Source organism: Moschus berezovskii, chromosome 2, assembly GCF_049115385.1.
Source record: "Moschus berezovskii isolate FMDL1 chromosome 2, NW_MosBer_1.0, whole genome shotgun sequence".
In the NCBI taxonomy this organism is placed as follows: Eukaryota; Metazoa; Chordata; class Mammalia; order Artiodactyla; family Moschidae; genus Moschus; species Moschus berezovskii.
The window spans coordinates 98735612-98760798 of NC_142461.1; the positions used below are offsets into that span (position 1 = coordinate 98735612).

A 25187-nucleotide genomic window follows, 5' to 3' on the forward strand; every position below is an offset into this window, starting at 1 on the left:
CATTTTAACTTTTGTTGGTATTCACTAGGGTTTCTCACATAAGTACATGTGAGTAACTTTTCTAAATGTCCAATTCTCGCAAAAGCAGTTTTGAGGCTTTTAAGTGTTAGCTGTCACTTAAAATATCCTGAAATATCCTCCTGAGATGGCTTGCTGATTTCTAGAGTAGTTCCCTGCCTCACACTGTGTCAGTTTGGGAAAGAAAAAAATCCATCCTGATAACACAGCCCATAAAATTCTCTCTTCACATTACTCTCCAGTTACCAACTTCTGCCTTGTGAGGCGGACTCTATATTGCCCCACTCCTGCTGTGTGGTCCCCTAGATGGTCCCCTGCACTCCAGCCCCTCAGTGAGAAGCAGACCCTACATAAACTGGGCAGTTTCAGTCATCTGCATTCTTTTGCTTAAGCTGATCTCTGCTGATGATAACTCCCTTCCACCTCCCTTCACCCATTTGAACACGTCCTCCCCTCTAGAATCAATCTTTCTCCAAGATCCCTCCCCGACACAATAAAAAAAAAACAAACCCACCTTGGCTGTAGTTGTTATTCACACGGGGATTTGTTGTGGTGACCCAAGGATGAAAGAGCAGAGGCACACTGGCTTTTACCAAAAGCAGGGAAAGGACTCAAAATTTCCTTACATTCAGTCGTACGTGGCCCTCAGTCAGAATCCGGATGTGAGGAACTCATGCCACTCATGCCACATGTGTCTTTCTATTGTCTTCTGTCCCCCTCTGTCTCTCTCTATCAGATTTCCTAGACAACCCATACTTGACCTTTCATAGCCACATGATCTCTAGGAAAGGATTCTGAGGTTCCCTTTGGTCCCGGTCTTTCTCTTATATTCAGAAGTCTGAAGGATCAAAAACTCTCCTAACATTCTAAAGAATCCCCTTGTAACTATGTTTCTCTCTCAGGTGGGGAGGGAACCAAGCTTCCCAGATTCCTGAACATCCTACAGAATTCCCTTCTAACTACTCTAATTTCTCAGAGTGGGGAAGGACCAAGCTTCCCCCACTCCTGCAAATCCGCTTAACCCTTCAGATTCTTCTGATGGGACAAAGACCTCACTTCCCACCAGAGGGAAAATCCAAGATTTTTATCCGTTGATCTGCCCCTGATAACAGAGTCAATTTGAGCGCTATTTGGTCTATATTTTAGCTATAAAACTACCACTACAGAAAGGAAAGATGACTTTTTGACACAGGATGGCCATGATACTCTTTCAGTTCAGTTCAGTTCAGTTCAGTCGCTCAGTCGTGTCCGACTCTTTGCGACCTCGTGAATCACAGCACGCCAGGCCTCCCTGTCCATCACCAACTCCCGGAGTTCACTCAAACTCATGTCCATTGAGTTGGTGATGCCATCCAGCCATCTCATTCTCTGTCGTCCCTTTCTCCTCCTGCCTCCAATCCCTCCTAGCATCAGACTCTTTTCCAGTGAGTCAACTCATCACATGAGGTGGCCAAAGTATTGCAGTTTCAGCTTTAGCATCAGTCCTTCCAATGAACACCCAGGATTGATCTCCTCTAGAATGGACTGGTTGGATCTCCTTGCAGTCCAAGGGACTCTCAAGAGTCTTCTCCAGCACCACAGTTCAAAAGCATCAATTCTTCAGCGCTCAGCTTTCTTCACAGTCCATCTCTCACATCCATACATGACCACGGGAAAAACCATAGCCTTGACTCTGGAGAAAACTGGTTAAAGTGAAATTTTTTTCTTGGAAACTGCAAAACCAGTTCTTTTTGCATATGCAACTAGCTTGTTAAAAGGACTGCCTAGGGAAAAGCTTGAAGTTAACCCTTTCCATGTCCTTGTTGCCTGAGACCTCAGCCTTGGACAAATTCAGCTCAGTTCAATTCAGTCGCTCAGTCATGTCCGACTCTGCGACCCCATGGTGCCAGGTTTCCCTGTCCATCACCAACTCCTGGGGCCTACTCAAACTCATGTCCATCGTGTTGGTGATGGCATCCAACCATCTCATCCTCTGTGCACAAATTAGAACCTCGAAAAAAAGCAGTGGGGGATCACAGAGACATTTTAAATCTCAAGCGGAAAACTATGAGACCTCTGTCTGTCTATCTGGATTTATGTATGTCTCAGTGTGTGTCTTTTGGGTTGTTTTTTTTTAATAATATTGCTGAAGTTGTAAATGAGTTCTAATTTAATTGGTCTAAAGAAAAGTAAGTGCTTAGAAATCAGACAATTCTAAATACAAGAGAATTAACCTAAAAGAATTTCAGATTCATGTGAACCGGGAAATAGTCAATATTAAATATCTAGTATTAATGTTTGTTTGCTAATCTAATATTGACATGTCTGAGTCATTAACATTAAGCATAGTATTTTCATTGTACCTAGGTTTATTATAAGTTAAATATTGTTATATTATTATATCTGTTACAAATTTGTCAGCAAGGAAAGTACCTCTAGTGAAGAGACTTAAAAAATATATATATAAATGAGATATGAGCTTTTAGATAAACTCTTAAGAATAATTATACTTTAAAAATTTCTGTCTAAAAGTCTCTCTAGATTTTGGTAACCTGAATTTCTGTGGTTGTGCTAAACTAAGTGATGGAAGTTTATTGAATTGCTAGGTCATTTTCAAATAAAATAAGATTCTGAAACATTAATTATTGAACACTAACTTCCCTTACAGAGAAACTAGAGATTTTGGTCTATTAATGAATAATGTTTGATGCCATCCTGAGATGTTCCCTAGAATTTTTTTTAGAAATTATCACTGGTATTTATGTTCACCAATCTATAATATAAAGGTCAGTTCTTGGTTGCTTAAGGAAAGTAGGATGTGTGTTTTCACTAAAGAAGGTATGAGAAATGAAATTACATTTTATGAGGGGAAAAGGAGGTAGGTCTGACTTACCGGTGTTTCAGGATGAAAGAACAAAGTAATGGGTACTGAGAGTGATAAGAAGGTTTTATAGAAAGTGGACCCCAAAGGAAGAGTTTTGTGCATAAATACAAGTTTTCTTGAGCCGTTGAACTGCCTTCAATAATGGATTTCGAGTTTCTTTACCTCTGAAGTGATCTGTTCTGTGTTTACCTTTGAAATCTTCTGTTAACTTTAGCTCAGTGAATATATTGCTTCACTGTGATCTGTATGATCCTATCTGAGTGTTATAAACTTTTTTGATATTTATTGAAAACACTTCCTAAATCATTTGACTTCTAACTAACTTTGGGATACTTCTGAGGGCCCCTGAAACATCCCAAAGAGAGATATTAAACTACCTGAGTTCATTTGACATGTTAAATTACATGGGAAGTATTGTTGGAGGAGTGATGTATCTTCTCAGATTATATTGTATGGTTGATGTTACTAATAAAGATATCCTAGAAATTATGTGAAATTCGTGAAAATCTGATATGTTCTGGTAAAATGTTGTCAGTTATAATTCTAGTTATCATATTAAAGTGTTCAGTATCACAGCAATGTCCAGGCTACCTTGCCGATTGCAATTTAATCAGATTTTAAACATGCCTTCTATGGTTTCACTCTGATGCCTTTGCAAGAATATTGCTATTTCAAGATTTATGGGAAAGATTTCTAAGATTAAGCAATAAACAATTTTTTTTAATCTGGTAAACTGGTAACAGACTGGAATTTAGTCTACTGTCTATGTTAAGAGAACAAAGTTTTCTTAGAATGCAGCTTTTGATAACACATAATGAATTTCTTTGCCTTTAAGTGCTTTATATTTGTTTTTAAAATCTTTTGTTACTTTGGTAAAGTAAATAAACATTATTTAAGATTATGGTACACTTAGACAAAGCTCATTCTGCTTCTACAAAAAAATAAGCTCTCGTGGTTAGACTTTTGCTATCCTGATGTCCTTAAAACATGTCAATCAGTATCAGTTCAGTTCAGTCACTCAGTCGTGTCCGACTCTTTGCGACCCCAAGAACTGCAGCACGCCAGGCCTCCCTATCCATTACCAACTCCCAGAGTTTACCCAAACTCATGTCTGTTGAGTCAGTGATGCCATCCAACCATCTAATCCTCTCTCGTCCTCTTCTCCTGCCTTCAGTCTTTCCCAGCATGAGGGTCTTTTCAGATGAGTCAGTTCTTTGCATCAGGTGGCCAAAGTATTGGAGTTTCCGCTTCAACATCAGTCCTTCCAATGAACACCCAGGACTGATCTCCTTTAGGATGGACTGGTTGGATCTCCTTGTAGTCCAAGGGACTGTCAGGAGTCTTCTCCAACACCACAGTTCAAAAGCATCAATTCTTCTGCATTCAGCTTTCTTTATAGTCCAACTCTCACATCCATACATGACTACTGGAAAAACCATAGCCTTGACTGGACAGACCTTTGTTGACCAAGTAATGTCTCTGCTTTTTAATATACTGTCTAGGTTGGTCATAACTTTCCTTCAAAGGAGTAAGTGTCTTTTAATTTCATGGCTGCAATTACCATCTGCAGTGATTTTGGATCCCAGAAAAATAAAGTCAGCCACTGTTTCCACATCTATTTCCCATGAAGTGATGGGACCGGATGCCGTGATCTTAGTTTTCTGAATGTTGAGCTTTAAGCCAACTTTTTAACTCTCCTCTTTCACTTTCATCAAGAGGCCCTTTAGTTCTTCACTTTCTGCCATAAGGGTGGTATCATCTGCATATCTGAGGTTATTGATATGTCTTCCAGCAGTCTTGATTCCAACTTTTCCTTCCTCCAGCCCAGCGTTTCTTATGATGTACTCTGCATAGAAATTAAATAAGCAGGGTGACAGTATACAGCCTTGACGTACTCCTTTTCCTATTTGGAACCAGTCTGTTGTTCCATGTCCAGTTCTAACTGTTGCTTCCTGACCTGCATATAGGTTTCTCAAGAGGCAAGTCAGGTGGTCTGGTATTCCCATCTCTTGAAGAATTTTCCACAGTTTATTGTGATCCACACAGTCAAAGTAGTCTACTCCTAAATCGGGGAATTAAAAATGGGTGAACAGAAGCTGTTAAATCAGAGTCAGGGCTATGGGAGATCCAAGACAACCACTTGGCTTTTCCCGGTCCCTGACAAACCTCATTTTTTGATGGACTAAAGCCTTCCATGGCTACAGGGTTAATATGAAAAAATTTTGTGTCACTGAATATTAAGTTCTGTTAATTGTTAAACTAAGTTTCTAGTTTTAAGGTCTAGTGTTTCCTAAGACTCACTTGTGAGATAGTTCCTTATTGTTATGGTAAAAGATTTAATTAAGTTATTAAAAAAGACACTCTTAAGTTTGTTTCTAAAGCTTATCTCAGTAAGCAATCTTCAGATAAAGACCAGATGCTCCATGATGTACAACCAGGAGATTAACACTTGGCTATAGTCATTTAACTAAGTCAGATGACCTGGGGTATACTGGGCCCACACCTAAGGAAAGTTCTTGACTTAAATTCTTGCTTGTGACGTTACTAATAACTGCTAGCTATATTATTTTCTCTGTCACTTGTTTCAGAAGATTGTTTCTTACGTTACTAAATGTGTGACTGAGCCTGTGATAAAATGCTGATATGCAGTTCCATATGAGATCAATGATTGTAATAATGTAACTGTAGATACAGGAAGAAGCAACAAGAGGGAATATTTTCCTGGACCAAGAGGCTAGTAAGACAGGTATGGTCCAGAGACTTTTGCTACTCGCAAAGCCTGGTCCAGTAACAGCACACTGAGTGGCCTATCAATGGAATCTTCCCTGGACCTGGGAATGAGCCTTCCCAGCAGTGCAGATTACAATGGCCATGAAATGCCCCCAAAGCATGGTCAAATATGTCACTATGAAGGGACCCTGCTGACTAGAAGTTGGCACTTGCCGGCTGCCTCTACAAAGATTATATCGTGACCACTGCAAGCTGCTGACCTTCAATGTCCCCTGAAAGGAGTTCAGGGTGGAGATCAGAAATAAGGCACTCTGTGCTCTGGAATAAAACCAGAAGAACCGGCCTTCAGATAGTCAGATATTTTCAGGTAAAGATTTTATAAGCCCAAATTCTTGCATCTTCTCATACCTAGAGAAACACTAACATCACGAACCATTGTCTGGTCCTGGTTCTCCTGGCTAGCCTCTGAGAAGCTTTCTATTAATCTTTGGGTCACGTACCTTTAACTTTCTTGTTAAGTTTGTTTCTTCTAGAATAAAACAAATCCCCAAGTGGTAGTATGACAAGAATAATCCCTGACCAACACCCAGACAATGCTGAAACAAGCCCACCTTATCATTCCATGGACTCTCATCTCTCTGCATAAATGCCCCACAAGGCCCCCGTACAGCCTGAAGAAATCAGAGAGGCTATTGCCCCTTTTTCTTTGAGACTGGGTTCCCAAATGCCTGAGAAGGAAAATAAGTAGATAGTTAGACATGAGCAGGGTATCTAAAGGGGCCAAAGAATTGGCCCTAAAAATAAAGAGAGGGAGGAATGTGGTGACCCAAGGACAAAAGAGCAGATAAAACCAAGGAGGGTCTTGGAATGCAGGAATGGAAAAACTGGACCCTTATCGCCCTTCCCTCCCCTATGTCGTAACTATTGATGGAACAGTATAACCCGTCTCCCCTCCTACCCCACAGGGAGAAGGTATTTATTTGCCCTGTTCCTCCCCTACTCAGTATACATGCCTCATCCAACCAGCAAACGACCCACAAGACCCCTACCCCACTCCTTGTACCCTGGGTATAAAAGTGGACTAAGGACCTTTGTTCAATGTTGGTTCTCCCTTGAGCTGGCCCACTGTTCTAACAGTGTCTCCCACTGTAATAAACTTTATTTCCTTCTCGTTCTGTCTCATGTCTGGAAATTCTTTTCCAACCCGCACCCAGACCACAATAATTGTGTCCATCCATAAAGAAAGTGAAAGTGTTAGTCACTCAGTTGTGTCTGACTCTTTGGAGCCTCATGGACTGTAGCCTGCCAGGCTCCTCTGTCTCCATGAAATTCTCTAGGCAAGAATACTGGAGTGGGTAGCCATTCCCTTCTCCAGACCATCTTCCTAACCCAGGGATTGAACCCAGGTCTCTTGCATTGCAGGCAGATTCTTTACCATCTGAGCCACCAGGGAAGCCCCATCCATAAAATACCCCCCAAATTTTGTGACCTCAAAGAAGAATATTTTTTTCCTATATAGTGTCCGTGAGCCAGGAATCTGCCTGGGCCCTCTGACTCTCAGGCTCTCACAAGCTGCAGTGCTTTCTAGCAATTGCCGTGGATGTTGACGTGATTCAGATCGTTACAAGTTATTGGACCGAGGCCTTCATTCCTTGTGACCTATCGACTGGGGGATCCATGGGTTCCTTGACTCAGAATAAGACAGCTTGCTTCATCTGAGAGGAAGTCACAGTCTCTGGTCACCTAACCACGGAAGTGGCCAGCCATCATCATGGCTACATCTGTTGATTAGAATAAGGTCCAGGCCACACTAGGGTAGGGGACTACATGCTTGGAAGTGGGGCTGACTGGGACTAAGCATCTTCTCCCACAGCCCGTGGATTCCTTTGGGCAGGTGGGAGCCAGGGGCTGGATGGAAGACTGCTTCTCCACTCTCAGTCTAATGTCCCTGCCTCTCATGGTGTGGGCATCTTAATGCCACGACTGCTTCTAAGACTGGAAGAGAGGTGTGTTTTAAATAATCTGGCTCTTAAATGCCATGTGAAAGTCAACTCCCTCATCTGATCTTCAACTGAAGAAAAAATGGTATATTTTAGTGCTGGAAGAAGAAGTCTGTGTTGGATTTACTAAGTAAAGTTGATAGAACTCACCAACACAGTGCATTCTTAAAGAGATTGCAAAAAAAAAAAAAGAGAGAGAGATTGCAAATGTAATTGCCACTAAGCAATTTGGGGTTTGTATTCTGAGTTTAATTTTTGACCGCCTTTAAGATAAGAGTCCACTGCATTTTCAGATGAAACGCCCATGAAACTTGGCTTCATTTTGTTCACTTGCCTCTCTTTTGGTTGGGAGCTACTTAACAGCTTGGTCCATGTCTATTTCATGTCTAACACCAGCACTTTCGCTGGCACTCAGGCTCTCAAAAATATGTACTAACATGAAATATTTTTGTGTGTTTAATACATCCTGTACCAGATTAGCTAAATATTGCTAGCATTTTCATAGTTGAGAACTCTACAGATCTTTTTCTGGCATTAGTGCTTAAAAAGAGTGACCTGGATCTATGATACCTGTAATTTCTGTGTTATTTTGCTAGTTCATTAGAGCATTAGCAGTTTTGCCCTTGAATCAAAGTTCTCTACTTTTCTCTCCACAGTTTCCAAATATTTTGTCCTTTTGAGTCAAGGGAATTGCCCTGATTTTATGATGACATTTGGGTACGATATTTAAACTGTTAAAAAGTTATAAAAACGACCCTTTGGTATTAAATGTAATAAATGGCTCTGAATTGAATGCATGCACAGGTTCTCTTATATGAGCTTTGTGAGCCCAAACTGCTCCAGTTACATATTCTCATTGTAATTGGACTCTATGACATTCTCTCATCCCCCAAGAGTGTGCCAAGCCATGAAAATTCCTCCTGGCTTCGTGTTGATGTAAACTTTGGGTCTTTTGAAGTTTGGGATTTCATCTGTAACTAGCGTATGGGACTCATAGTACTGTTGGTCCTCCCAATCCTGAAGAGGCAGAGGTGTGTCTGCAAGAATACAAAACAAAACTTATTTCATTCCTAAGAAATTTATTGCAACTCTCAAAGAGAAGGGAGGGTGGAATGACTTGTGCTTTTTCAGCCTCACCTTTCCCAAGAATATTGTCTTTACTCATGGATACTCTGTACTAGGTTCATTTGTCCTGACCCAGGGATCAAACCCACATCTCTGGCACTTCCTGCATTGCCAGGCAGATTCTTTACCACTAGCGCCACCTGGAAAGCCCCAACTCCAACACATCAACCATAAATCTAGACTAGCTGTCCACATGCACGTTCCTCTTGCCAGAGTGGTGTGAGAGTGGGTATAAAACAGGAAAAGAGATCAAAGACATCAAAACAGAGGAAAAAAAGAAGAGGATAACCTCTGATGTTGAGTTTACAGTCTAACTGAAGACATGCAAGCACAATACTATAGAATTACAGGGTTTGATCCCTGGGTCAGGAAGATCCCCTGGAGGAGGGCAGTGGCAATCCATTCCAGGATTCTTACCTGGAGAACCCCATGGACAGAGGAACCTGGTGGGCTACAGTCCACAGAGTCACAAAAAGTCACACGTGACTGAAGCAACTTAACACGCATGCATGTGCATTAGAGTTGACTGAAGCTGAGAGGCTGGTACGTGTCTGGACTCCCGTAGTGAGGAGTCAGTGTCAGTTCCAGAAGGAATCGTCACAGTACTGAGTTAACTCTACACGGATAAAGGTGGGTGCCGGTCTTCCCCTCAACCCTCGAAACACACCAGACTGTATTACTGCCATGAAATTGCACCGTAATATTTTCTAGTTGTGATTCATTCACAGTTTAATATGCTTCTAGTTCTGGTTTGACTTTTCCCCCAGGAAGAGACTAAAATCTCTTCATTATAATATAGACAGTGTACTGCTCTTTGAATACAAATTTATCCATGTTCAGAGTAATTTTTCTTGTGATTGTCTCTACCCTGGAGAAGTGCCTTTAATGAATTACATACAAATTGTGTAATTTAAGAAGTTAATTTGGTTTTCTGGTTACACAGGACTAAAAACAGCCCTTGTAGAAAGAGATGATTTCTCATCGGGGACCAGCAGCAGAAGCACTAAATTGATCCATGGTGGTGTGAGATATCTTCAGAAGGCTATCATGAAGTTGGATATTGAGCAGGTAATTGTGTATGCTGGTTGTTAAACAAAAATTGTTACTATGCTTTTTTTCTACCCAATTAAATCAGGTTTTTTTTTTTTTTTTAATGGCCTTTAACATTTCTTCCTATTGGAAATACCTATTTAGTGTATTCTGCTGGAGTGTCTTTCAGGAGAGGTGTGTCAGGGTTTTTGTTGTTGTTGTTGTTTTTTTCCTGTAGCAACACGTTCATGAGTAACCAGGGTCCTTTTCTACACAGACATGTCAAAGTAGCAGATTTACAAAATCACTTTTGGATGTGTTACCTTTTAACAGCTGTGATTATTTTTTGTTTTGTTTTTCTGACCAATGGCCACCAAATTGCTACTTCCCAAGGGTTCAGGAGAGCTCTGTTGTAATACATGAGGAGTATTAAATTGATCTCAACTGCAAATGCAGTCACACTGCATATTGTCACTGACATATTCTGAAGGAAAAGATGATCTGAGTCATGCTTTTTTTTTATGTCACACTTTGTTGTGTCCAGTCTGCCACCATTTGAAAACTGCCAAGGCAGTGTGGAAGATGACATTTCCCAGAGGGGGTAAAAAAAAAAATCAGCTGAACTCCCCTATCTGCTTTTCGTCCATGAAAAACACAGCAGCACTAACTTGACATTGTCAGTTTTGACTCTGTCCCCTTTTCTTACATGTCTGTTTAGGACCTTGATGGACATAAAGAAAAGAGCATAGGGTTTAGAATCAGATGACTTGTGATGTGCTATAACTTATTTATTCAATTTCTATGAGCCTCAGTTTTCTCATTTGTAAAAATTAATATTATGATAGTAATGCTAGGTCTTCAGAGGAGGATAATGAAGACTAAAGACAAAAGCTTTTTCATGATCATTTATAAAATACCATGCAGCTCCTAAGTACTATGTCTGTTTGGGCTAGTGGAGGCAAGAAGAAAACGTTTAACATGAATTTGAACAATCTGTTGTCTCTTACATGAGAAAATATTATGGGGGACTGAGAAAAGGGACAATACAGACAATGCAAGATAAATTGTTATAATAATCTTGTAACTCAAGTCAGGAAAATATCTTACACCTGGGAACTCTGACAGCATGTTTTTCTCCTATGCAAATACAGTTAAGGTTTCTAAAAAATCTTTCAGGTTGACAGCATGATGTATTATTAGAAATTTGATTAGGAGGGAGCCATCCTCACTCAGAGGTAGAGCGGTTTCTGTGTATCAATCAGTTGGCAGGGTGTCTATTTGCCATTTGAAAATATTATGATCTGTTACTGCCAAACTAATTTTCTCTGTTTTGCTTTTCAGTACAGGATGGTAAAAGAAGCCCTTCATGAGCGTGCCAACCTCCTGGAAATTGCTCCCCATTTATCAGCTCCATTGCCTATTATGCTTCCAATTTACAAGTAAGCCTTTTGGTATCATCAATATACTCTTTGCTTATCTGAGGCCAATAGAACAACCCAGTTTTAATGGCAGAAGTTCCTCAATGTGTATTTCTTAAAGTAGTTGTAATTAGTCCTAATCTTTAATCCTTTTAAAATATTTTCCTTTGTTGTATTTTAAAAAGTGTGACTTTTCCTAAATTACTCTCTGCCAACTCACCTCTGAGGGCTAGATCTTGAAGGCAAAGTGGCTTGTGTTCTGCTTTTATAATTAATCATTTTAAACTCAAGTTTCTGAGAGTATATAGAGGAACAACTGCATTTGCACTGGGAAACATAAGAGGGTCATTTGCAGGCTAAAATGCAGAGCCAGAATGAATCCTGCTGAGAAATCTGAACTGACATATATCAACTCCAAACCCTAAGCCATTTTGTGTCATTTTAAATTTCTGAGTTAACCAAACCTGAAATTTGGTTTGTAAGTGTCAGATAATCGTAAATTATTAAACCCAATTTTCTGAATATTGTTAGAGCTATCCATCAAATTGACTTAAACTGGAATACAGATAATAGGAAATAACAGGATTATGTAGCTCTGTTAGCTGCATGAGTGTTGTGGGATCTAGAAACAGATTTTATAATTTTTGTCTATATTTTGTCATAGATGGCTTGAGATATCTTAAGCCAGTGAGTCTCTAGCCTGGGTGTACATTAGAGTCACTCTGGTTTTTGCCCTAGTCTAGTTCAGTTGATCTCTAGGAACACAAGATCCAGGCAGCTATGTTTATTTTTGATGCTCCCTAGAAAGTCTCATATGCAGTCAGGTCCAGAACCACTGCCTTCGAGATGATTCATTTATGTATGTAATTCAGCTGGGCTGGTCTCAGAACAGGAAGGCACTTCTCTTGTTTCTTATGCAGTACACTTGTAGATATACTTTGCTTTTCTTAATAAAAAGTGTCTTATAAAGTGACATTGTATAATGTTATACTCTGTTTGTAAAGAAATCTTTTCCCCTCTTTATGCTGTAGGTGGTGGCAGTTACCATACTACTGGGTAGGAATCAAGCTATATGATCTGGTTGCTGGAAGTAACTGCCTGAAAAGCAGTTATGTCCTCAGCAAATCAAGAGCCCTTGAGCATTTCCCAATGCTCCAGAAGGACAAACTGGTGGGAGCAATTGTCTACTATGATGGTATGTGACTTTTGTTTTTTCAGGATACTCATGACCCTTGCAGTGTATTCTTAATGAGATAGTTTTGCATACTAATTAATGCTAATCTTACACAACACACAAACACACATGTGCACTCTGCAAGTAGTGTTTTGCTTCTAACATCACTCGATATTGAATATTCCTTCGACTTTGAATCTCATGGTTGGTTTGGTCCATTTTCCATCATTGTGCATTTTGGGCCCCACCTTCTTGCCATTTAATTTGTTATATGTTTGCCAGTGAATGCTTGCCTTATGAATATATTATAATGTTGAAAGCAGCTGAGGATCTGTTAGGTTTTCTAGATGAAACCTCTATTTTCAAGGGGTTATAAGCCTAGGGAAAAATGCCTCTGGGCTGAAATGGACATATTCATATTTTGCACAGTACACAATTCTTGAACATATAATTTATGTGATGAAGGTAGTCTTTTGTCTTTTTTTCTTCAGTCCCTCAGTTTTTAATGCTTATTTTATTGTTATTAGATGTTTTCTAGCAGTGACATTATTTAGTACCCATTTGCCTTGTGTTCAGTGTTCGTTCGTTGTGTTTGTGTGTGTGTTAACAATACAGTTTCGTACACTTTTTATTTGAAGGAACTAACCACTTAACATGACTCCAGATGAACCATAATACAACACAAAGCATCACAGGAAAAGCTGTTTGTGAAATTTTACTGCAGTTTTTAAGGGAGAATGGAATTGGAAAATAGTCCAGGAATTTCTGTTTATAAATAAATAGCTGGACACAGATAACTGTACACGTTCAAAAAGTCTTAGGAATTTTGTGACACAAAAGACAGCTTAGGCCCTATAGCTCAGTGAGTTTTAAAAATCCCACTATGTGAGCCTATGTATTTAGTGTTAGATATCTAAACTCTTAATATGAAGAAATATTTTGTGTTTTTCTTTTTTCAGGAGACTTTGATATTTATACTTCATAATATGGGCTATCTTTTAGGCTATCCCCTTTGTTTCTCCTCATTGTTAGGTTTCTGAATCAATTTAGCTATCTGTCAGGCTTTCATGTATGAATGCAAAATGTATACATGCAGATGGGGCAATGGGGACAAACTCAAGAAGATATGTTAGGAGCAACAATGTTAGAAAAATGTTAAGGGTCTTTGACAAACGTTAAAAGCCAGAAAATGCAGTTTACAGTGCCTTGCAGCATCTAAACACCACAGGGGGGCACTTAACTACTTTTTTGATGCCCCTGATTGAATCTCATGTTAAAGGACAATCTTAACTGTGAATTTTCTTTCCCTTCTTCAAACCCTTAACGTTAATCCATTGTAGTTTGTTGGGTGATTGCATTAAAGAGGTTTTTGGTGCAGGAGGAATCAGAAGGCATTCTACAAATGGACCCCTGCCCATCCTGCCATGGAAATGTTTGTGCCCTTTGCCTCTTAATTTTAATCCCTCCCATGCAAACTCTCTCAAGTACGTGGCCATTTTCTCTACCACGTGATCTATTGAACACAAACTACTTTTATTTGTTATTTTTATGTTTTAGCTTGTGCATATCTGAATCTCCTTGAGGGGAATATTAGTGGATATCATATCTGAATTTGTGGTGTCCTGTCTTATGTTGGTTTGATATTGTTATGAATTATAGATTCTTACTGATTCTACATAGAGAAACCAAGGGAAATCTATGTCAGATATAATGCAGGAGAAACATTGTCATATTAAAATCAGAGGAAGGAGAATTTCTTTAATCTTCAATTGGCTTTTATAGCTTGTTACAGATTGTAAAATTATGAGTTTAGCAAAGATTACTGAAAAGTTTAAAAATTATTTTTTAAAAGAATTTCACATTGATATTTGAAAATTGATTGTGAAACCCAAGTCTTGAAAAAGTAAAAATCATTCTAGTTACTGGAAATATTTTCTTTCTTAATCTTGTTCTGAAATGATGTAGATTCAACTACGTCATGCTTGAGGCAAGACAAAACAGCAATGTGAAACAGTGTAGTTCTGCAGTTTCACAGCTGTACTCACAGGTAGGGCAACTCTTGTTAAACCTAATGGTGTGATGAGCAAATTAAATAACAACATGGAAATAAGGTAGAAAAGAGCATATAGAAAGGAATTAAATGTAATAAATGTGTGCTCAGAGAAAGAAAAGGATGACTTACTCTTTAACCAGAAAAATAGCATATTCCCTGCTCCCAAAGTACTTCAGAAAGGAAAACATACTTAAGCATCTACCTTTGCAGTTGAATTCTGAACATTGTAATTTATAAGCTAAACCTTTCTTAACAATAACAACATAACCATGCAGGAGACCCTGGTTTGATTCCTGGGTCGGGAAGATCCACTGGAGAAGGGATAGGCTATTTACTCCCTTTCCTGATAGGCTTCCCTGATGGCTCAGATGGTAAAGAATCTTCCTGCAATGCGGGAGACCTGGGTCGATCCCTAGGTTGGGAAGATCCCCTGGAGGAGGGCATGGCAACCCTCTCCAGTGTTCTTGTCTGGAGAATTGCCGTAGACAGAGGATTCCTGGTAGGCTATAGTCCATGGGATCCAAAGTGTCAGATGCAACTGAGTGACTAAGCACAGCTCAGCACAACATGCTATATATTACATCCTCAGAACTTATTTATCTTATTACTAGAAGTTTACATCTTTGACCACATACTTTTTTTTCACATGATTCATTTATATGAAATATTCAGATTAGGCATATTTACACAGATATGGAAACACTTTGGTTGCCAAGGAATAGGAAAGAGGGTAGGGTTCAAGCTTGATGGCTGTAGGGCAGAGAGTATCTTTTATTATTATTTTTAATTGGAATATAGTTAGTTTACAGTGTCATGTTAGTTTCAGGTGTAGAACAAAGGGATTCTGTTAATGTGGTAATTACAGTGGCTATTCTGTGCTTGCCATATTTTGTTAACCTCTGAAAAATAAACTCACATATGTAGAGGAATAATTACCATCTTTTTTCAGTATGCTGTGCTGTGCGCAGTCATGTCTGACTCTGCGACCTCACAAACTGTATAAACAGAGTAGAAGTCAGATTTTTCAGTAAAATCCCTATAAAGTGAACATTGGGGTAGGAAGTGACATACCAGGTTATATTTTCTTTTTTGTATTTCGTTAGAGAAAACAGTACAGTCATCTTACTGGTTTTCTGCCTGAGACAAGTCCTGGTGTTTTCACTACTCTGTCCCGCTTCCCGTCCTACCAGAGAGTGACCAGCTGAACCAGTCTGTGGCCATTACCACTGATTGTGGGTTTCCATGTATAGGTTGGTGGCTGTTGAACTCTTCCCACATCAGCAAGAAGTGTTTAAGGCACAACAGGCTCAGGTGACTTGGCAGGCTGTGAGGTTCTTGAGCCAGCTATGGATGATTTGCTAGTTTCCTCAGAAACTTACTTGTCTTCCTCTGTCAACTTTACTCTGCTTGATCCTAGAGATCTTTGCTGCCATTCTAGTTGAACTTCACTCATCCAATCCAGTACACAGAAAATGAGATATAATTAAAAATCATTAAATATTTAAAACCATAAGATACCCCCGTTAAGCTTCTGTAAGATGCAACTGGAGAACAAAATTACAGCTTTAAATCCTTCCTTCTGAGAGTCCAGGCAGTGACAGAGAGAGGTATCTGTTATTTCATACTCGATGATGCCCTTAAGTATTCCTTATGCACACATGAAAACAGCAACCTACGAGAAATTACACTGGCTTTCCTAATGTAAATAAAAGTTGGTTACAGCCATGTTTCAAAGGGGGAATTGAAACCCAAGTTTCACTAGAATATTCATTTTTATTCCAACCTAAAACTCACAGCATACAAATAGATGAATTCAGTTTGTGAGAGAGCAAAGCCAATTTAATCTCTGGCTCCCCCGAGGTAAATGTAGTTCACGGTCCTGCCCCCACCCCAACCTCAGCTATAATCCCTGGCTCCTGGAGGTAAAAATGCACTGAAGTGAGGAAAATTCTGCAGCAGGATATAATGATCCAAAATGACAGGGACAATAATGACAATGAATTTCATGTCTCCCAGTCATGAGCTGGAGATGCTTGACTAGGCTGACTTATACAATTAAATTGTTACAGGTACAGCAGGAGATGCAGTTAGCTGTGTGCTTTGGGGAACGATGCCTCTGGCTAAAGGCATATTGTAGAATCCAGACTCTTTTGTTAGGAACAAACTATTATTCCTCTAGGCATGTACCCACAATTGTATACTTTAATAAAAGAAAGGCCGGGTTAAAGACAAGTCTTTTAAGGTGTTGATTTTATCTAGTTTGAAAGCTCAAAAAAAAAGGAAAGAAAAATCAATTTACCCAGTAACACAAAGGTGATTTTTTTTTTTTTGGTCTTGTGTTTTCATTTTTGTTTCATTTTGTTCTTGGAGCATAAGTCAAACCTAAAGATGGTGCCTTTAATCCTCATTTACATTATTTGTAAACACAGTTGTTCAACTATAATTGGGTGTTATCTACTTTAAATCTGACAGATACATTGATTTCTTCAGAACAGAAATAGATACAATAAACAACCAAATAGTATGGATCTACAAATGAAATAGCCGTGCCATTATTCAAGTTTGTCTCTGTGCTTCTTAATACAGTTCTTGTGAGGTTGTTATGGTGAGCCTAAAGTGGTTGTGTGAACCTCCTGGCTTGCACAAGACCTTGATTGGTAAGGAAGAGTATTTTGGAACTTTTACTTAGACCTGTTTCTATCAAATTTCTTAGAAATGTCTTTTTTTACATATGGTTTAAATGGCTATTTTATATATATATAAAATATTGTACATATATATATATGTACAAGTATGTAATTTATAAATAAATGTCCACATTGGAGTTATATGTTGACATTTACTCTACTTCTGGAATACTCAACTTGATTTTTCTTTTTTGTACCACTGGGTTAGTAATTTGTCATCATTTTTTTAAAGTATAAATCGCAGAGAAACTCTTAACATGTGGCAACCAGGAGATATGGACAAAAAGTTTATTGCAGCACTGGGAACAACTTCAAAAAGCAAAATAATTCAAATATCTAGCAAGAGACAAATGAATAAGTAACCTATAGTGTATTCACATAATGGAGTAAAATAGAGCATTGAAAGTGAATGAACTAAGCTAAACTGAACAACAGGGATGACTCTTAGAAAATATATGTTGAAGATGGTATGATAACTTGTCTTACAGTTGTAAGCAATCATACTTGAAAAATGCTTTCGAGACTGTCATGGTGGCTCAGTGGTAAGCAACCTGCCTGCCAATGTAAGAGATGTGGGTTCAATCCCTGAGTCAGGACGATCCCCTGGAGGAGGAAATGGTAACCCACCCACTCCAGTATCCTTGTCTGGGAAATCCTATGGACAGAGGGGCTTGGCAAGTCCATTGGGTTGCAGAGAGTCAGACACGACTGAGCGACTAAACAACGAAATGCAATTGAAGCACTCAATACTATGAAAGTAGACGGCTTAAGTTTACAAACTTTATTGAGTTTTGAGCTGCACATCTATGAATTTAGTTTATAATGTGTTGCTCATGAAGTGTTTTGAGCCTCAAATAAATTGATAAATATAAATATAAAATAACTTTTTAAGTATAAAATTAAGTTTTAATTGTTTTATTTGAGTCAATTTTATGCATATTGTATCAACCATCAAATTTCTACTTTTCACAAAAATATTCTAAAGCAAAGCATCAATTCCACAAATGTCCCCATATATATATATATATATTTAAAATTTTCAGATTCTTCCAGAAAACTTGCAAAACATTCTTAGGAAAAAGGAAAATATTGTGCACACACATATGTTTTACATAAGTGTATACTCTTTGAAATTTAAGGGTTAAAGAACACTTTTTAAAAGAACTTACTCTAAAATTATCTACTTCTTAGATGTTGATTTAAAACCTATTAGTTTTAATATTTTCCCTGTCTATATGAAGTTTTACACTTAAGTAAATTTAGTGAATAATTTTTATCTTGATTTCCTCCTGTCAGCTTTTCCATTGTATTTCTCTTCTTTTTTTGTGTGAGTTACATAAATGAAACTGACATTATTGCTCATATAGCAGTCATATATTTTGCCCCGCAATGCTGCCTTTTTGCTATTCAGTGTATCTGGATACCAACTAATGCTAAATGAAGTTTGACATGTACCCCTAAGAAACAAAACTTATAAATTGTGGCTTCAAAGGAAACCTTGAGTAAATAGGGCACATTTCTGTCTACCCAGGCTAACATCCAACATATGCTTTAGCTTCCTGATGGTGAGACAGAGCAAAATAGCCCTTAGGAAAGCTTGCAATTGTTTACTGCTCACTTGACAATCATCATGTATTAAATACTATCATATATTAAATTTATTCTCTTATAATTAGTTTTTTTTTTTTTGAAGAAAATCAAAAGCACACAAAAGTAGGTTTGATCAGGTGTAGCATACTGAGATAGTCATTAATTTTAAGATAGTAATTCATAACTCTGCATCTAAAAGCTTAAAAACAATGCTAAAATTCACCAGTAGAAGGATATGTATGCATATGTTGTTTGAACAGCTACTTCTGGTGGGGTCACAAAAAGATAACTTGTCTCTCACACTCTGTTGCTCAATTGAGCTTTTAAAAAAGGTGCAGGATCAAAGATAAAAGCAAGTGTTTCAAAAATCTCCATGCCCTCTTTCCTCCAGTTTACTCTTTCATCCAAAAAATCTTTCTGAAGGTTCTGTTTTCTAAGCACTGTGACTAGTATTAGATCCAAATGCATTAAGGACAGAGTTCTGAGCTTACAGATTTTGAGAGGGCTCACTGCATATATTCCAAATATTGAGCCAAACATGTGGTCTCCACTACCAATAATGTTTTGCATTTGTGGAGCAGAGTGTGGTTTTTAAAAAAAATTTTTTCCCCATAAATTGTCTTAATTGATCAAACTCAGCATATACTGGGATGGAATCATGATTCCTATTTTCCAAGAGAAGTTCAGAAGCAGAGTTAAATAGCTAGATCAATATTTTGGACATGCAGTGATGTGAAAATATTTTTTTTCCTTGGCTAAACAAAGAATTTTACAAAAAGTTATAACATTATGTCTTCTTTCAGCTATCATTAGTTTTTAAGTCAGTTTTATGCTTTAACAAAATATAGCCAAATAGTTGCATTTTTTAGACATGCAAAATAAAAAGAGTAATAAAATGAACTTCTAGTTTCAACACATAAACTCATGGCCCAGCTTCATCTATCCGCCTGTTTGCTGCCCCCAGATAATAAGTATTCATCCTTGGATATTTCAGTCTATAGATTTAAAGTTAAGAATTTTCTTTAAAATATAGCCACACTTAAAATGTTTAACAGTAATTCTTTAAGATCAAATGTCTGATCATGATCCCATGTCACCTATAGTATCATAACCTTAATTGGCTCCTGATTAAAAAATAAACCCATTAAAATAAACAAAATCCTAGTTAAGGTTTCTGTATACCAATTCATTCTTTTAAACTAATAGTTTCCCATCCCTTCCTTTGTTTCCTCGTGCTTTTGTTTAACAGTTCCCGTGTGTTTCCTGTACGGTGGTTTTAGGCTTGTCCCATTAAGCTGTTGCTGCAAAAGAAACAACACCCAAGCTTAGTGACTCAAAATATCAATGGACTCTCTCAGAGTTTTGAGGATGGATGCGCTCACCTGGGTGTTTCTCATTTGGGACCCCTCCTATAAGCAGTGAGGTGCTGGCTGAGGCCGGAGTCTTCCGAAAGCTTTCTTACCTACATGTTTGGCTCCTGGGCTGAGAAGACTGGACTAGATGAGGGCTGGTCCCACGTCTTTCTCTCATCATGACTTTTCCACATGACTAAGTTGGACTTCTGCGTAGTCAGACTTCTTATGTGGTGGCTGGTTTACCCCAGTGAGTACCAAGAGTCCGAGTCTTAAATGCCAGACTTCTTCTGCCTTAGCCTTAGAAGTCACACAGTGTCACTTCTACCATATTCTGTTAAAGTGAATCACAGAGATTGGTTGTTGTTGTTTAGTCACTAAATTGTGTCCAACTGTTTTGCAACCGTATAGACTGTAGCCCACCAGCCTCCTCTGTCCATGGGATTTCCCAGGTCAGAATACTGGAGTGGATTGCCATTTCCTTCTCCAGAGAATATTCCCGACTGGAGGATCAAACCCATGTCTCCTGCTTGGCAGATGGATTCTTTACCACTGAGCCACCACAGTGCAAGAAAAACAGGAAGTGTAGTTTATGGAGGCGGGGAGGTGGGACACCTTTAGTGATTAGCTACAAGGAGGCTGGATCAAATTGTTTTGTCAAAAATAATTTTTATGTGGTGGTGTGAATTTCCATCACTGGTCTTCTTGCCTCTTTTGTCATGATTATTTTCTAGATTGATTTCAGTATGTCGTTAGAGGTTAGAGGGTTAAAATGGCACTTTTCTAACTCTGCCATTCCAACTTCATTCATTAGTTAGAATAGTTATAATTTCCCAGTATTAAATTTTTGGCTACCTTGAGATACATTTTTGTATAAAATTTCTGGATAAATGATAGATTCCTTCATTTATATGCTAGTTATCAATGATGAGTTAGTTTTCTAGTATACTCCAAATGTGATGAGTTTTTTTAGATTATTAATTGAACTCATGGTTTTAAATATGTTTGAAATGTATCAGTCTATTAGAGTTGCTGATGTTCAAACTATCCTTTTTCTGACTCATGGGCACCTCTTCAAGTTGGCTTCTGATCCATTTTGATGAGCTGTCAATGGTCTATGATGACTTCTGTGTTATCTGCTATGACAAAATAATCCAGGCTAATCTCATAAACTTTTCTGACCTAGACCTGAAAGCATTTGTTTCTCCAGTAAGTTTTGACTTCTTCCTGTGGGAAATGATAATTAGAGACCATAATCTATTTGTTAGGGATACTCACTGCTACTTGGTCATTTGTAGGCTTTTCTATAGAAAGAGTTAAGAAAAAATTTTTGTTTAAAGAAAAATATGATGAATTCTCAGACATATATGCTAAGTTGCTTCAGTTGCATCTGACTCTTTGCAAACCTGTAAACTGTAGCCCACCAGCTCTCTGTCCATGGGATTCTCCAGGCAAGAATACTGGGGTGGGTTGCCATGCCCTCCCTCAGGGGATCTTCCCAACCCAAGGATCGAACTTGCTTCTCTTATATTTCCTGTATTGGCAGGTGATTCTTTACCACTAGTGCCACCTGGGAAGCCCTCTTAGACATAATTAATTATACTTAAATTCATGAGTAAGTGACTTTATTTAATCTCATCAATCATACCTCCAGAAATTTTATTATTGAAACCAGTTTAAGATTTTTGTTGTTGCAGTTTTGTTGTTTTTGTTGTTCTTAGAGTATATGCCAATGGGAATATATGAATTACTGTCTTTTAAAGCTACTTTACATAGTTTCTATCAGTGTGGTCAAGCCATCAGCTTGATACAACAAATCATTTTAATTTTGCTTTCTATTTTTAGGGATTTCTCTTTTTAAAAGTGTGCTTTAAAAAAATATATGTAAGATACAGGACTTCAAAGTCAAAATAGACACAAAAACTATTCAAATAAGGCTAGCGTCAGTCCCTTCTCACCATTTTCTCGTTTTCCTTAAAGATAATATTTTTTAAAATAGAATTTTGGCTTATCCTCTCGTTGTGTGCATCTGTATGCATATGTATATATATTATGTACACTTTCATTTGCTTCGCCTCCCATTCCTTAGATAATAGTAATGCCTTTCTCTTTTCATCTAATATAATGGATATGTCATTCCATGGTAGTATAAGGAACCCCAAAGTTTTGAAAAGGTGAATTTAAAAAGAATCCAGGAACCAAATTTCATGGAATTAAATATTATAGACATGTTCACTGCTTAGATCAAAATATATGCATTGGTACATACAGCCTTAGTCATCATCAATATTTTCAAGTTAGTTTTCTTTTTTTTTTAAAAAAAAAATTTGTTTATTTATTTGGCTGTGGTGGCTTAGCTGCTGCATGCAGGCTTCTCTCTAGTTCTGGAGCACAGAGGTCTATCCCAAATCTATCTCAGATCTATCCCAGGGACTCAGAACCAGAGTCTCCTGCATTGAAAGGCAGGTTCCCGTCCTTAACCACTGGACCACCAGGGAAGTCCCAAATTATTTTTCTTTTTATAAGTGAAAATGAAAGTTTGTTTCTTTGGACACCACAAAACAATGGCACATCCACTATTTTTATCTGTATAGGGAGATTAAAATTAGGCTATGGGTCTCAAATGCTTTTATTGTCATCCTCTGATTGTTTAAATTTGCTAAAACCTAGTACATATCGTCTGTTTGTGTTTAAAGCCAATCTTCAGACTAAATATTCATGTTAAGCACAGTCTTTTTAAATAGGTGGATCTGTTTTATGCTAATACATGAAATTATATACTTCTTAGTAAAATTTTATTTTATATTCTTTAGAGTAATGATGAATTAAAATTTTTAGACATGAAACTGACTAACTGTAGTTTATGGTTAAGACTTTCAATTTTTATTTTCTGCTTTTGTTTTAGAGACCTTGGGAAAACACACTCCCAAGAAATAGGAGCCCTGTTTAAATGTCCACGTACTGAAGCTTAAAGTAACTATCCTCCAGTACGTTTGTCTCAAAGTAGTTCTCCTTCAGAGACACGGTCTCTTAGGTCATATTTGGAAAGAAATAGTTACCATTGGAATATGGGGAAATAAATAGGAAATAAGAGAAGCCGGAGTAATTGATCTTTAGAACTGTTTTTTCTTACTACTTTATTGTATGACAGTGTCTATTGGCAGAGTCCCCAGGTGCCCACTGATCTATGCACTCTAGCATGTTTTCTAGAATTCTTTCGAGGAGATTAAGAGTCTTTGCCCAGATAAATGCTCAGGAAAAGGAAGAAAGAGAGAAAAAAAATAGTCAAATCAATATTTAGCTGTTCACACAACACACAGTGGCTTTCTTAGTGTAATGGAAGGCCAGGCTGGTATCTACCCTCACAAGAAATAGCAGTAATAGAAACATCGCTTCACTTAAAAAGCCCCTATGGTAGTTGCAGCTAGAAATTGTACAATCAAGCCCTGCTAATGTAATATAGGAAACTGAAAAAAAGTCATTCTTATAATGAAGCTAACACCTTGGTAGATTATATTATCTGGTGTCAAATAGACCACTATTTTAGAATGTGAATTTCAAACTGGTTTCATTATTACTATTGATACTTACTCATATCACTCTTCATATTAGTAAAATGCTCCTTAGATCATTATATCCATCCACAGAAAATATGGACCATACAACCATTTACTTAAAAAAACAACTCAGCTTTGCACATTAAATACACACACACACACACACACACACACACACACACACAACTGACTTCCCACACAGTTTGTATAACTGCTGCTTCTCTACTATTGAAAACCAAAGAGATAGTCTTGCATTCACTGAAAAAGTATTAACAGTGTGGTAATTTACTGTGTATTCAGAAGAATAAGACTTTGATGAGAAAATGGTCAGAGAACATAGGGGTTAGATGAACAACTATCTGGCTAAGAACAAATCAAATAACTTGTATGTAATGTCTTTATGTCAAAGATGATTAATATATAGCTGAATTAACTTGGGATAGGTAACTCTGAAGTCTCTTAGTATACCAGGAACTTCTTATTTTCCAGGTGTTTTAAATTCTTCTCATTTTTAACCTGAGAAATAAAATAATGAGTGGGCTTAGGAGTTCATGCCGTTTTACTTTTCCTTACAGAGAACAAGCTGACTGAAAGCCACGGAGAGGCTCCAGAGAGCTCTCTCTGCCTCTCTCTCAATGATCTTTTGTGTGCTCAGTGTTGTACCTCCGTAGCTACTCAGATCTATTTTTGGCAAAAGAAAGGGTGTAAATACATTATTATTTTAAAAAATAATCTGAATACAGTCAGAATTTACAAATCAGGCCAATTCACTACTCCCATTTCCTTAAGGTAATAATATAAACCCAAATTATCTTTTTCAATAGTTGCCTCTTCAAAAAACATTAAAAAAAAATAACGTAACAGTACATGGGAGTTACAAGAAATATATTTTGTGTAGAGCAAGATTAATATATATTTTTATCTCTTCCCTCTAGCTTCTCTTTGGATATTTCTTTTCGCATCTCTTTTGGATAAAACTCATGTCTTCGTGATTCTTCAATATGAATAAAGAGGGAAAGCCATTCAATTATGTCTTTTTTTAAGTAGCAGAACATCCTATTTAAAAGGAGCGAAATGTAAACATGCTTAATACAAACACAATGAAACAAACATACAATTTGGAGTAACATTTAAAGTATATAAATACCTGTGCGTGCGTGTGTGCTCAGTTGCTTCAGTCATGTTCAACTCTTTGCAACCCTATGGACTGGAGCCCTCCAGGCCCCTCTGTCCATGGGATTCTCTGGGCAAAAATGAGTGGGTTGCCATGCCCTCCTCCAGGGAATCTTCCTGACCCAGGGATTGAACCCACAATATAAGTACCTCAGTTCAGTTCAGTTCAGTCGCTGAGTTGTGTCCGACTTTTTGCGATCCCATGAATCGCAGCATGCCAGGCCTCCGTGTCCATCACCAACTCCCGGAGTTCACTCAAACTCATGTCCATCGAGTCGGTGATGCCATCCAGACATCTCATCCTGTCATCCCCTTCTCCTCCTGTCCCCAATCCCTCCCAACATCAGAGTCTTTTCCAATGAGTCAACTCTGCATGAGGTGGCCAAAGTATTGGAGTTTCAGCTTTAGCATCAGTCCT

General features: G+C 38.0%; 1 protein-coding gene across 3 annotated transcripts in view; it reads left to right on the forward strand.

Moving 5' to 3' along the window:
- The window catches only part of GPD2 (glycerol-3-phosphate dehydrogenase 2), a 163635-nt gene that overhangs the window by 76464 nt on the left and 61984 nt on the right, over positions 1-25187 (forward strand). For all 3 annotated transcript variants that reach the window (XM_055396939.2, XM_055396938.2, XM_055396937.2), the window contains exons 4-6: positions 9680-9804; positions 11107-11204; positions 12215-12378. In XM_055396939.2, the coding sequence (XP_055252914.2) occupies positions 9680-9804; positions 11107-11204; positions 12215-12378 (387 nt within the window). The remainder of the gene's footprint in view (positions 1-9679; positions 9805-11106; positions 11205-12214; positions 12379-25187) is intronic.